Source organism: Ostrea edulis, chromosome 1 (genome assembly GCF_947568905.1).
Source record: "Ostrea edulis chromosome 1, xbOstEdul1.1, whole genome shotgun sequence".
Taxonomy (NCBI): Eukaryota; Metazoa; Mollusca; class Bivalvia; order Ostreida; family Ostreidae; genus Ostrea; species Ostrea edulis.
The window spans coordinates 78,263,256-78,277,981 of NC_079164.1; the positions used below are offsets into that span (position 1 = coordinate 78,263,256).

Sequence of the window (14,726 nt, forward strand, 5' to 3'; positions counted from 1 at the left end):
GTCATATAGTTGAGATTTTTCTCTAACTAGAGTCGGATAGTTGAGGTTTTTCTCTAGAATCAGATAGTTGAGGTTTTTCTTTAACTAGAATCAGATAGTTGAAGTTTTTCTGTAACTAGAGTCGGATAGTTGAGGTTTTTTTGTAACTAGAGTCGGATAGTTGAGGTTTTCTCTAACTAGAGTCAGATAGTTGAGGGTTTTCTCTAATTAGCGTCAGATAGGTGAGGGTTTTCTGTAACTAGAGTCGGATAGTTGAGGTTTTCCTATAACTAGAGTTGGGGAAAACTGATGAGTAACTAACAAGAAAATTTGTTGGAGCCTACTTCTCCCACGACGTTTTCTAAATTGATGACGTTACTTCGGGATTGTAGGTACAAGCGAAAACAATCGCACGTGAAATAATATGAAAAAGACTGCCAGGAAGTAATGTAACACGTATAGTCATAATGGCAGAAAATTACCGGGGGTTTCTTGTTTGACATATACATCGTGACAATACATTTTATCGATACGAACATTAACAGATTCCATCCAACTCCAAAAAGCCGTAGCTAATACCTGTGCTGCTCTCCCCAAAAATTAGGAATGACTGACATGGTTCAGGATGAAATCCTACAGTGAGAAAGAGATTGCATTGATATGTAAACATTTTTTTAACGAAAAGCAGCGTAATTACTATTAGTATTAAAACATATAGTAAATGTAGTACTTCACATTTTTCAATTTTTTTCCTACCGATGTGGGAGACGTCGGGTCCTGGACACATCTCTATACTGGTCCCAGCATCTCTTCTGATAAAGCCAATCTACACTCAGAATATCCATAAATGTAATGGTGTTGTTAATCATGCCGTTCTTTTTAAAATCAAACTTTGAGTCAACATGCGAGCTTTTAATAGTATTTTTTCAGAGGTCAACTTAAAAAGCAGAGCTGATTAGGATAACCCCAATGTCATATTGTATTGCGTTTGAATATAATTCATTCATTTTCGAAACAGCAATGGATGTTAAATCTTAGCTTGCCTTTACATCATAAATTGCGAAAATTGTCAAACCTTGTCACCGTGAGTGACTGGAAACCAGCCATTTGGGGAAATTACAAATTTTGCCAAATCTTTGCAATGGCTGGAACTCAGGTCTATGGAATACGGTGAGGGCTGCATGTAAAGAAAACCAATCAGCTGACTGGTACGGTTAGGGCACTGAAAAATGTCAAGCTGTGGGTGGTTCTTGTTGCAAATACATGGATGGTATGTTTTGGTGGTGGTCGGTGTGTTGACTGAAGGTTTTCCTGCCGTAACATGGGTTGGTTTTGCTACAGTTGTAGGGTGTGAATGTGTCGTATTCCGTGGATGATGGAAGCCTAAGCCATTCACCCCCATACAAACGGACACGGAAATAAGTAGCACCTGAAGCAAACTCATGTCTACAATAAAGTGTATAACATTCGTTTTATTACTTACAAACTGTACTTGATCGTTATGGTTATCTAGGGACAGCAATGATTGAAAGTATAAAAAAAACTAGGTTCACTTTTGACATCAAATACCCTATAGATACTAGCTGAAACAAATGTTAAATTTTGCCAATATTAAGCATATAAGTATATGTAGAAAATTTATAGTATACTTTTCTTTTCTGCAGAGCAGTTCTTCAACCGAGTTCACCTACACCATGCAAAATTTGTAAAAATTCGTGATATATATTTGCCCAACTCTCTGTTTTGTATTGCTTATAGGAGTTATGAGATTGATCACTGTTCGTTATCTTCACCTTTATAGGAGTTATGAGATTGATCATTGTTCGTTATCTTTGCCTTTCATATGGAAAAATGTCATATTCTGGATATATTAGTAAAACCGTAGATCATTAAATAAATGCTTTGTAGTGAATTACTGTAAATATCAATTATGTTTTTATCAATAAATATGTACAGTGTACACATGCACATAACATCGTAGGTTGTACCCTATGCAATATTGTTGGCTATTTCAATGAAGATTTACAAAATCGCTATAATGAGAGCGACTTCGTATTGCATATTAAACTACTGTCAAATCTATGTCATAGCTAAACATCTAAATATTTATTTTCGGAGAGTAGAAATCATCCATAGTAATCAACACTCCTAAAATATCCATAAATGTCATCAACACTCCGAAGATATCGATAACTGTCGATAAATGTCATCAACACTCCGAAGATATCGATAACTGTCGATAAATGTCATCAACACTCCGAAGATATCGATAACTGTCGATAAATGTCATCAACACTCCAAAGATATCGATAATTGTCGATAAATGTCATCAACACTCCAAAGATATCGATAACTGTCGATAAATGTCATCAACACTCCGAAGATATCGATAATTGTCGATAAATGTCATCAACACTTCGAAGATATTGATAAATGTCGATAAATGTCTTCAAAACTGCCGAGACATTTGAACATTTGATAATTGCCAACAACATTCCAAGATATCGAAAAGTGCAACTAACACCCTCAAGATATTTCATTAGTGTTACCAACACTCCCAAGATGTCGATACGCATCGTTAACACATCCAAGATATTTAATCAATATTATCAACACTTCCAAGATGTCGTCATAAACTCTCCCAAGATATTTGATTAATGTCTTCAACACTTCCAAGATGTCGATAAGTGTCAACTCCCCCAAGATATTTTACATGATTCACCAACACTTCCAAGATATCTAATAAGTATCATCAACATCCACAATTGTGATAAACACTACCAAGATATCGATAAGATTATCAACACCCCCAAGATATTTCTTAAGTCATCAACATTTCCAAGCTTTCGATAATTGTCATCAATAAATCAAAGATATCAATATGTGCCATCAACACTCTCAAAATGTCGCTAAGCCTCAACACTTCCAGGATGTCATGATAACTTACTTATAGACCATACTGTAGATACAAATTCACGTCAGAAGATCCTATCATTAATGTATATGTCAAAATAAATGTGTATATCTTTTATTTTATACAGCAAATAAGATCCCCTTGGACCACATTGATCTCCAAAGCAACTGTACCATTGATTGATTGTTTTACATCCCGTCGAGAATTTTTCACTTATATTGAGACGTCACCAGCTGTAGGTGAAGTACCACAGATCTAGACCTATGCTTAGCGCTCAGGGCCGTAACAGTGGTCATATCCGAAAGACCCGTAATTCTCACTTTTAAATGCCAAGCGTTTGGCGAAGGAGCATTCACTGCCTATTTTAACTACTAGGTTTGACGCGGCCATGGCATGAGCGGGGCTCAAACTCACGACCTCCTGGTTACGAAGCGAATACTCTACTACTGAGCTACCACGACCGGTTTCAAGAAGAATTGAGACCGTTCTTTTCACACTGATTTTTACTACGGATTACTCCGTTTACCCGATCGAGATATAGAGCTCACGGCGGGTGTGGCAGGTCGACAGGGTGTGCTTACTCCTCCTAGGCACCTGGTCCCACCTCTGGTATGTCCAGGGGTCCGTGTTTGCCCTACTCTTAATTTTGTATTCTTTGAAGGAGTTATGAGATTGATCACATTCGTTATCTTCACATTTATTATGGCCACAGCCAAGCCCCAGGTGTCAGAGGGCAAAGGTCTACACTATATATGGATGCTTGCATATTTCTTTCACAGAAGGAAATTGTTCCATATATTTCTAGGCAAGACTTTGAACCCCTTGGTAGCTCCACCCCGTTACCAGAGGTCAAGGCGTGAACTAACTTGAATTTACATTACCTGTAAATGCTTACATATTTGATATATATTTTGCCCTCTCCATTTTTAAAAGAATGATTTACGAAATTCCCCATCACTTAAAGCCCCTTTTGTGACCCTGGGGCTAATGCATTTCTAAACAAACTTGAATCTTCATTCTATAAAACTTTCATGCAAATTTTGATTATTTTGTTTCTGTTGTTCTTGTCAAGGTTTTTGAAACACCCACCACATTTTTACTATTGTTTACTTGTCAACTCATAGCAGACTTGAATCCCTATTACCTAAGAATGCTTTATGGCTTTTTTGTTTAAAGATTCAAAATATGAAAAGTTTACAAACGACACACAAAATCATAATACGAAGAGAATTTGATGAGAGAAAGAAAAAAAACCCACTTCAGCTTTAACCAAGGTAAGCTAAAATTGATATTACTGTTATAGTAGAAAATTTAAAATAAGTTAATGAATTTTATCTGCAAGCGATATGCTGGCATTCGTGAACTGCTTTACTAGAACATTTGATTGATTGATTTTATATTGTTTAACGTCCCACTCGAGAATCTTTCACTCATATGGAGACGTCACTAATGCCGGTGAAGGGCTGCAAAATTTAGGCCTATGTTCGGCGCTTACGGCCTTTGAGCAGGGCAGCATCGTTATTGTGACACGCGGCCTCATTTTATGCGGTCTCATCCGAAGAACCGCCCCATTTGGTCGTCTCTTACGACAAGCAAGGGGTACTCAGGACCTATTCCAACCCGGACCCTCATTTGAAGTTCATATTGCAAAAAGTAGAATTGATTTTACATGATTTTGTGACTTTCGAGAAAATTCATGAAGATAAATTGGGGAAGTCTATTCGATAATCGCATGCATATAAAACACAAAAAATCATAAATCTGAACGCTTGAGATTTTCTTCACTTTCTATGACGTCACCCGAGCATTGTCTTTTCATTAAAAATGAAATCCTAACTTACCTTTCTTCTCTTTTAAATTCTGTATAAACTGGAGAAGTCTGGGATTTTTATGAGATCCCCTGAATGAAATACTTTTATAAACAAGCGTTTTGTTTCTGTTAAAAGAAAGAAATTGCTAGGTCATATGTCAATGGCTGTCACGGGATTCCATACATGCAACCATTCTAACGTTGTTGGGGAAGATCAAAAGACAAACTTCCCATTAGAATGATAACGTGTAGAAAAAACCGTCAACAGTCTATCTTGTTATTTGACAGCGGATTACATGTAGATTATGTGTCAAAACAATGTACCCTATTATTCAACCCAAAAGATATCCAAAATCACATTTGTGTCAATGTGGGCGACGGTTGTAACTCCAGTTCGCTAAAATTCAGATACATTTTCTTTTATGGTTTTAAAGATACGTCCCTAAATGAAATTGAACGTTGGTACATCAATAGGCTGCGGAAATGGCAAACGATGTTCAACTAAACATACTAAAAATACATAACAGACTAGCTTAAAATAAAATAAAAAAAACTCAATTGCGAAATTAACAGACTCCGTTGCAAAACGAACGATCACCGATGCAAAACCATCAGTCATTAACAGTATTAACGCTAGATGGCGTGCAAAGAAGTAGCTGACGCAAGAGTCTGTTATTTGTTGCAAACGTCATAATCCTCAGTGTTCGTACTTTGATTAATATGACGACCAACGAATTAACCCCCTGTTAAAAAGTCAAATAACCGTTATGTTCTTCTTATGCCTGTTTTATGTGCAATGTAAACAGAGAACTCTTCTTTACCGTTAAATTACTTCAATTATGAAAAAAAATGAAACATAATAATTATCATTCAAATCAAAATTAGCATTAAAATACCATCACAGATAACTCATGTGAAAAGTTAAAACAGTAATTAATGTGAATGTTAGTATTATAGTTTAATAGTTGAGACTTAAACGTCATTATTCCGATTTAGGTCCTCAGTATCCCTTGCTTGTCGTAAGAGGCGACTAAATGGGGCGGTCCTTCGGATGAGACCACAAAATTCGAGGTCCCGTGTCACAGCAGGTGTTGCACGATAAAGATCTCTCCCTGCTCAATGGCCATAAGAGCCGAGCATAGGCCTAAATTTTGCAGCCCTTCACCGGCAGTGGTGACGTCTCCATATGAGTGAAATATTCTCGAGAGGGACGCAAAACAATATTCAATCAATCAATCGTTATTCCGACCCCCATACGAAGCAGATAAGGCAACCATCAGTGTGACAGAGCTAGGGACGCCTTGCATTTTCTTATAAAAGGGATAGATGATTTCGACTAAGAATTACTCCGCTTATCTGATCAAGACAGAGAGCTCACGGTGGATGTAACTGGTCGACAGGGTATACTTACTCCTCCTGGGCTCCTAATCCCACCTAATGTATGTCCAAGGGTCCGTATTTGCCCAACTCTTTATTATGTGATCATTAGGCCTATAAGAGTTATGAGATTGATCACTGTTTGTTATCTTCACCTTTCATGATGCAAAACTTCGCATTCATCGGTTTTTCCTATAGTGAATAGTAATACCCGCTGCCTATTGAGATATATTATTGTGTATTTTTAATCTGCAGGGGATAGTTAGTCAATTTTGCCAGGTCAGATTATTTATTTCCATGCTTTCACACGACAGAATAGTCATATCCAAAATGACAAGACACAGATTATATTCCTTTCAGTTTTATGCCTTAGTGGTCACAAATACTAGTATATGAAATTAATAGCATAGCCAATAGTTCAATCATTTATACGCAATTTGCTTTAATATACATTTAATACACCGTAACTTCAGTTACTACATTGTAAATTCGGTATATTCACAAATATATAACACCAGAATTAAAAAATCAGAAAAAAAAAAACACTATACGTACTGTACTTCTTGACCAAAACAGCGATCGTAGCGAAGAGACAAAATTGAAGCGAACAAGATTACAACTAAAAAAGTATTTTTCACCACAATTGTAGTTTCAGTCAATTTTAGATTATCTGTTTCCTTGCCATTGCAGGGCATATTTTTAGATTTTTAAGGATATAATATTAATTTCCAAAATTTGCCACCACTCCTCATAATAAAATAGTGCTCCTTTTAAAATGTGTAATTCGGTATTCGAATTTATATTGTGATTTGGTAAGATATGACTCGGAGATATTTGTCCTGCGAAGGAAAACTAATTAGTGCAAAACTTGTCAACATTATACATGTCTATTTCTTATAATAATTAAAACACAGGCTTTTTGACATCATAAACATATGTATTATCCATAAAAATGGAAGATGAAAATATTCATATCTTGTGCTTAATCACTCAAAAATATTTTGTTTAACACCACTCTGATTCTACGCACAAACACTCTGAAGTTGATATTAAAGATGCTGGACTTCCTCATTGACAATAATTAAGCAGTGACCAGGTTTTCCAGTAGTCTGTGAGAATACCCATGGGCACAAATTATGCTCCATTATTAGTTGTACCTTTCATATGGGCCATCCACCTTACCTCTCTGCTACAAATCTTTCACTTGACAATGTAGGTTTTAATCTGAATGCCTTCAGCAACTGAACACGTGCCTTAGTTTCGTATTTCCCCCATCGCTAGGCATCATGGTGACACCAGTAATTTGCATGTATTATTTTCATTAAGCGCCCCTCTACTCTTTGAAATGTATCTAAAATTAGCATACACATTATTACACATGTAATGTCACCTCGAATATGGGGCATTAGTGGGGTTTTTTATTTTGGGGGATTTAGTTCAAAACTATCCCGTGCTACCTGTAGGCCTCTCTTGTTTCTTCACTATCACGTGGTTTGTCAAGAACTGACGACTACTAAGAAATCAAAGATTTCGTCCAATAGGTCAATGACTTCTCTATAAATGATTTTGTCCAATAGGTCAATGACCTCTAATTATGATTTCGTCCAATAGGTCAATGAGTTCTCTATAAATGATTTCGTCCAATAGGTCAATGACTTCTCTATAAATGGTTTCGTCCAATAGGTCAATGACTTCTCTATAAATGATTTCGTCCAATAGGTCAATGACCTCTAATTATGATTTCGTCCAATAGGTCAATGAGTTCTCTATAAATGATTTCGTCCAATAGGTCAATGACTTCTCTATAAATGGTTTCGTTCGATAGGTCAATGACTTCTCTATAAATGATTTCGTCCGATAGGTCAATGACTTCTCTATAAATGATTTCGTCCAATAGGTCAATGACTTCTCTATAAATGATTTTGTCCAATAGGTCAATGACCTCTAATTATGATTTCGTCCAATAGGTCAATGAGTTCTCTATATATGATTTCGTCCAATAGGTCAATGACTTCTCCATAAATGGTTTCGTCCAATAGGTCAATGACTTCTCTATAAATGATTTCGTCCAATAGGTCAATGACCTCTAATTATGATTTCGTCCAATAGGTCAATGACTTCTCTATAAATGATTTCGTCCGATAGGTCAATGACTTCTCTATAAATGATTTCGTCCGATAGGTCAATGACTTCTCTATAAATGATTTCGTCCAATAGGTCAATGACTTCTCTATAAATGATTTTGTCCAATAGGTCAATTACCTCTAATTATGATTTCGTCCAATAGGTCAATGAGTTCTCTATAAATGATTTCGTCCAATAGGTCAATGACTTCTCTATAAATGGTTTCGTCCAATAGGTCAATGACTTCTCTATAAATGATTTCGTCCAATAGGTCAATGACCTCTAATTATGATTTCGTCCAATAGGTCAATGACTTCTCTATAAATGATTTCGTCCAATAGGTCAATGATTTCTCTATAAATGGTTTCGTCCAATAGGTCAATGAGTTCTCTATAAGTTGTTTCGTCCGATAGGTCAATGACTTCTCTATAAATGATTTCGTCCAATAGGTCAATGACCTCTAATTATGATTTCGTCCAATAGGTCAATGAGTTCTCTATAAATGATTTCGTCCAATAGGTCAATGACTTCTCTATAAATGGTTTCGTCCGATAGGTCAATGACTTCTCTATAAATGATTTCGTCCAATAGGTCAATGAGTTCTCTATAAATGGTTTCGTCCAATAGGTCAATGACTTCTCTATAAATGATAATACTTAAAGTCTGTTTGGTACAATGCAATTTATTCTTAGCTACATAGCAATACACAATTTGCTGTTACAAATAAATAGCCTGGTTTTATGAGCCTGCAACAACATATATCGTCATCCATTTAATTAAGACACGATCTAAGTACATGGAATGGTAATAGTTGTTAATCTGAATTTGCTATATGACGTTTTGTATTTACTTCCAATGCAAAATTACAACATGGCAATGATTTGTCAAGGTCAGTACGTTCACATTCATTTGAAACTATTCAAATTCACTTGTAACTTCACCGTGATGATGCGGTCGTGATGAAATAGACAGCTAAAATCTGGGAAATCTCCCGGGGAATTTTGTACCTGAAGGTCTATTACATGTTTCATACTATCGAATTAAAGTCAATATTTAGACTGATGTTTTTGGTCGCATTTCCAACCTAGAATTCCAAGACTACCAACATACATTTAAGCTTCATCTGACGCTAGTTGAGATAATTATAGACTGTTGTCAAGCAATAAATCCGGTCTTAAGCTCAACGCTTCCTTAAAGTTATTAACTACCTATACCCGTGAAGAATCATTCAGAAATGAACATGAGAATTGTTTTACTGTTCGCTGCAGTTCTTCTGCAAGAAGCGTCAGCTAATTTTTTGTGCTTCTGCAATTTCCTGCATCCATACGGGTACTTTTTGTATGCATGTCCGAGTCAGACCAGTGAACTAATTGGAATCATCTATCCACCGGATAACACTGACCATTATGTGGACCTGACGGCCCCTCACTGTGTGGCCGCCTTTAATGCCCAGGCTCCAGAGGGGTGGGTGGCCGTATATTACAACACCAATAACGTCAACAAGGTAAGGCGCAATAAAACAAAAACCAGTGGTTCAGTGTTGTTTTTCCTGTGTAGAGACAGTTGTATTGATGTCTTCTCGTTTCCTGCATATCAATCTGATAATATGTAAATGTACCTCTGTGGTTCTTTTGAAACATTTTCCCAAGTGATAATTCAAAACTCCAGATGTAAACCTGCCTTGGCCCAGGGTGTCACAACGTGAACAAAATTGGACTTACACCACGTGATGCAAGGATGTTTTCGTATTAGCTTTACAAGTTATAACCATGTGGTTCTTGAAAAGATTTTAAAAGATTTTTTCCTATTGTTTGATTGAATTTGAATTGTCCTTATCTAGGGGAGCTTTCATGCTAGATTTGGTGTTTTTGGTACAGTGGTTCTTGAGAAGATTTTCAAAACTCCCCACACTATTTCAAAATCATCTCCTCTTGGAAGGGGGAGTGCATGGTTCTTCATTTGAGGAAAGTTTAGTACTCTTTATCGAAGGAATGTTTTGCTAAGTGTCGTTGAAATTGGTATAGTGCTTTTTTGTTTTGCTAAGTGTTGTTGAAATTGATCTAGTTTACGCCAGAAAAAGAGAAATACCGGACATTACTTGTACAGAAAAACCTCAGGTCGACAAAAAACTAAATAAGCTGTGTTTAGCTTAATAAATTTACTCATTATACCAATCCTATGATGTTTCTTTCCAGTCACTAAGATCGAAACCTAACGCTTTTTTTCCTTCACTAGCTTGGCTACATGCACAAAGATTCGGGTTTCCTAGATCTACAATGCCCCGGGACACTTACCTTTAACGTTCGTATGTATAATTATATGTGACTATCATTTGATGACGTTTTCGTAGTGATCATATTTAGCGTTTTTTTAAATGGGTATTTTATGGTACCGGTATACTTCCTCCTCACAAAGTAAGTTACTGTTATCCTTTCAGAAAAGGTACACAAGTCCACCAAGTGTACCCACCACATCGGCACCATACCAGGTAAGAATCGGGTATCTTCAACGGAAAGAACATTTCTGTATGAAGCTATTTTACAAATTACTATGCAAATAAATTGTATTCTGAATTTAAGTTATTATTACTAGGATTGGTTCTTCCCACCCCAGCTTCGCCGGGCCCAATCACATCATCAACTAAACAACCGTTCATGTGGGTCTCACTTTCAACAGCGCCCTCACCAGCTATTCAAATGAGTAAATGATATTATTTATATCAGAGTAATGATGAAAATGAAGGTAATAAAAACAATGCTGTAAAAAAAAACCAAATTCCGTTTATTCCATGTTAACTTTTAATACCCGTAGATACTTGTGACGGACAGCTACTTGAGATTGGCATAATCCAGAGGTCAACCGTGTTCAATGCTGATTCCCGCCATTGTCCACAATCTGCCGTAGCTGATGAAGAGGGCGTCGTCATGGCCTTCTGCAAGGCACCGGAAGTTGATCATTGGAAGCGCAGTCTGCATGTATAAGCCTGATTTAGTTAGAGATTTTAAACTTCGAAAAAAAAAAAACAAAGATGAAATCGTATCACATTTTGGTTATGGAATGAAATCGATAACAGCAGAGTAAAACAAATATAAAACGTCATGCTATTCAAGAAATTGCAAATATATATTTGTGAGAATGTGAGCTTTATTTCTCAATCGTTATTTTGTTCTAAGAATTGCAACTCTTTATGATGTGCTTCAACATTGGCGATAAACTTGAGAGATTACAAAATCATTATCTCATTACATTTTCAGGTTATGAACAACTGCAAGTCCATCCCGAAGTATTCTCCTGTCTCGTATTTTAGAGGAAACTCAGTACTAAGGGGAACGAAGTCTGGGATTTTCGTAGAGTGCACTGGCACCAGTTTTGTGGTACATATCATTACATTGAGAATATCATTGAAGCACAACCGTAATATGAACACCCAAGTATTGCTTTATAAAAATGGTATTCCATCGGGTCGTTGTTTTCAAAAAGATCTCCCGCTTGGACCTCTCTCTCTCTCTCTCTCTCTCTCTCTCTCTCTCTCTCTGTGTGTGTGTGTGTGTGTGTGTGTGTGTGTGTGTGTGTGTGTGTGTGTGTGTCTCTCTCTCTCTGGTACTCTAGTCATGTATGATATTATTACAACTGATGAACTTTATTCAGTTAGAATTATGAAGCGATGCAATCGGAACAGATATGAATATATTCAACAACAGGATATGATATGTTCTCATTTACATCTAAATTCATCCCAATATCGATTTTCATTGCTTCCCAGGGATAACAACGTCAAAGCGAGTGTTCAGTTAAATATCAACCACGCAATAAGAAAATCATATAAAGAACTTTGTTTAATCAGAAATAAGTGAAATATGGCAGGAATGACAGGTGGTATTTGTTCTTTATAACATATCTAATATTCTGTCATCACATTGCTTTGTCAAGATTTGGAGACGATTTAAAGAAGAATAAAGCTGTCTCACGTAAAAAAAAAAAATAATCATTGATATTCAAAATGTCAGTTATCTTGAACTGAAAAAGAAAAAGCACCCAAAAGTATTTTGCAGCGAATAAACAAATGAGTAAACATGTATGTGGCTTTTGATATGTTTGTTCATCTGAACTGTACATTAGACTTGCACTCAGAGATGCTTTGAAAACAGTGGTAGTCATTTTGTAACATTGTGTACTTCTGTGGGTGTTTTTACGGTTTTACTCAAACAACTGTAGCGTGTCAAGTGCTGATCACGCTCGTTGTAAACAACTGTAGCGTGTCAAGTGCTGATCACGCTCGCTGTAAACAACTGTAGCGTGTCAAGTGCTGATCACGCTCGCTGTAGCTTATCTTGCGTTACTCTACCACATCTAGAAAACCTAGCTCTCTAGCGAGGCAGTACAAGTTCCCTCTCACAATGTCCGCTACAAAACTGATTTTAAACAATTATAAATGCTTATTATTTTAATGTTAAAAAGCATTTAGTATTGTTTCAGATTGTTTATTGAATATGGATATTATAAAATACATAGTAGAATTATCCACACAAAACACAATTGTCACATGGCGAAAAATATCACATGCCATATTTTACGGTACCGCCTACTTTGACCCTTTTGTGACGACGAGATGCAGTTGTAAAACGTGGTTTTTTTTAAACTGTGAAAATGAACAAAGTTTATATATATATATTTAATTTTACAGCTTGCCCGCCAGTTATGTTCCAATATGTTCCTGGAGAAAGTACAAGTCCCTTCATTCCTTGCCAGCAATTATCACGTGATAGAGTGGTGAAAACGTGCGATTTGAGAAGATGAGTTCATCTGTGATAAACGTTGAACAAATAATAAACAAAATCATGTGGTGTCGTACATTTTCTTGTTTTATTGAATGATTCATATTAATTGTAAGCCACGAGTCTACAGTGTAATATTAAACAACCTGTAATCGGCTCCGAGTATGTTATTTGTAATATTTATTATTGCCCTTGTACTTATTTAATACAATGATTATATTGAAAATGGATATTTACTTGTCGGCATACCTGCTATATGCGTTTCTCTCTCATATGTATGTGAAAGGGGTTGAAAACCAAATCTCTGTAAATCCTGAATATATATTGGAATCATATATCCCGTATTTCCATTCCATATATTCCTGTGGTTATTTTATGAGAATTAGATGAAATCAATCAATTCCATGTTTCAACCAGGAGGCTTTTGATGACACATTAATAAATGTGATAGCCAGTGGAGCTGATAGGTAAAAATGCCTTCCAGTGGATAATCTGCTATTTTCCTTACAAATCTGTTCCCAAACTGCAAATGTTTTAGTTTACATACGAAGAAAAGTTAAACAACCCGTGTGCCCTTTCAAACGTGCCACAAGAAAAGTATTTGTAAGGTAACATTTGAAAAAAAGAAAGATTGTTTCAAATTGTAATTTGCGTTACAGGATTTTCTAAAACCTTTATGAAATGTTTAGGTTCAAATGAGATATTAGAGTTATCTTTCTTCGGATGTCTTCTATTCGCCTTACTTTAAGACACATCAGGTTTTGTGGCAATCTGATTAAAATATAGATGTTGTAGGCGAGCGGATCTAACATAAACGAGTATGCAAGCGAGGATATAATATCTAATTTTAATGAGATGGGGTTTTGCAGTAGAATTATTGCATAGTGATGAGACTGATCCATGCGAGACGTTTAAATCTGTGTAGTCTTGATATTGACCTACCTCAAACATTGACAAAGTAATTTTCAAGTTTTTAATATTTAAATTTGATTTTTTTTTTTAAAAACTTTTAAGATTTTTTATTTTCGTAATGATGACTTAAACGTTTTTTTAGAATTAGAGCAGGTAAGGATATACGTACATGGCGGATATTTTCTCAAGCAAACAGGAAAAATTCTGATCTCCCCACAAGCAGATGTCTTGTTATGACATGCATTAGTAAACAATAAAAGATAACAAATTACACCATTTGTATTTGAGAAAACCACACTGCTGAAAACGCACTTTCAGCAATTAATAATTAAAACACTCACTTTACATGATAGATACTGCCATAAATTTCAATTAGACACATGATATTATAATTTTGATATAATAATAGGTTGATTTGTCTATATGCCACGTTTAGTCCAGTAGTAATCCTGAGGTGGCATCTACATTTTCCCAATATTCACACGAGAAAAAGATCCGTGCAAGGCAGAGGTTACATAAAAAATAGGAAAATCCAGGTAGTTAAATCTCGAAGATATTGATATCTGATCTATTGAATAATAGACTTCATGAGGGTGAAAATGATCCTTCTTCGTTAATGGTTGAAGGGTCCTTGTGAATTCAATTATATTTTGACACCAGTTGGTGTCAAGTATGCAGAGAAATAATTTTCTGGTTTTTTATCATTGCTGAATAAAAACGCCCATGATGCAGTTCCGAAAGTGGTTTGATAATTAGAGTTACAGAAAATCTTTTATCATTCTTGGAGGTGCGATGGAAGAAGGAATGAAGCAGACCTTGTGATCAGATTCCACGC

At 35.9% G+C, this 14,726-nt stretch overlaps 2 protein-coding genes across 4 annotated transcripts in view; one reads left to right on the plus strand and one right to left on the minus strand.

Annotated features, from left to right (window-relative positions):
- Window positions 1-4,875, minus strand: part of LOC125680261 (integumentary mucin C.1-like) — a 10,824-nt gene extending 5,949 nt beyond the window's left edge. For 2 of the 3 annotated variants that reach the window (XM_056161625.1, XM_056161623.1), the window contains exons 1-3: window positions 1,055-1,442; window positions 736-805; window positions 559-612 (exon numbers count right to left, since the gene is read on the minus strand). In XM_056161625.1, coding sequence (XP_056017600.1) covers window positions 559-612; window positions 736-805; window positions 1,055-1,423 — 493 coding nt within the window. In that variant the 5' untranslated portion in view covers window positions 1,424-1,442. Of the gene's footprint in view, window positions 1-558; window positions 613-735; window positions 806-1,054; window positions 1,443-4,734 lie in introns of those variants that run through there. The other variant, XM_056161630.1, reaches the window with a different exon arrangement.
- A 4,474-nt stretch (window positions 4,876-9,349) lies between these two features.
- LOC125664839 (uncharacterized) lies at window positions 9,350-13,138 on the plus strand. The gene is made up of 7 exons (XM_048897638.2): window positions 9,350-9,708; window positions 10,440-10,509; window positions 10,642-10,692; window positions 10,797-10,904; window positions 11,016-11,179; window positions 11,459-11,578; window positions 12,889-13,138. Exons 1-7 carry the CDS (start codon window positions 9,439-9,441, stop codon window positions 12,976-12,978), a joined length of 873 nt encoding a protein of 290 aa, XP_048753595.1. The 5' UTR covers window positions 9,350-9,438; the 3' UTR covers window positions 12,979-13,138.
- Window positions 13,139-14,726: the final 1,588 nt, after the last annotated feature.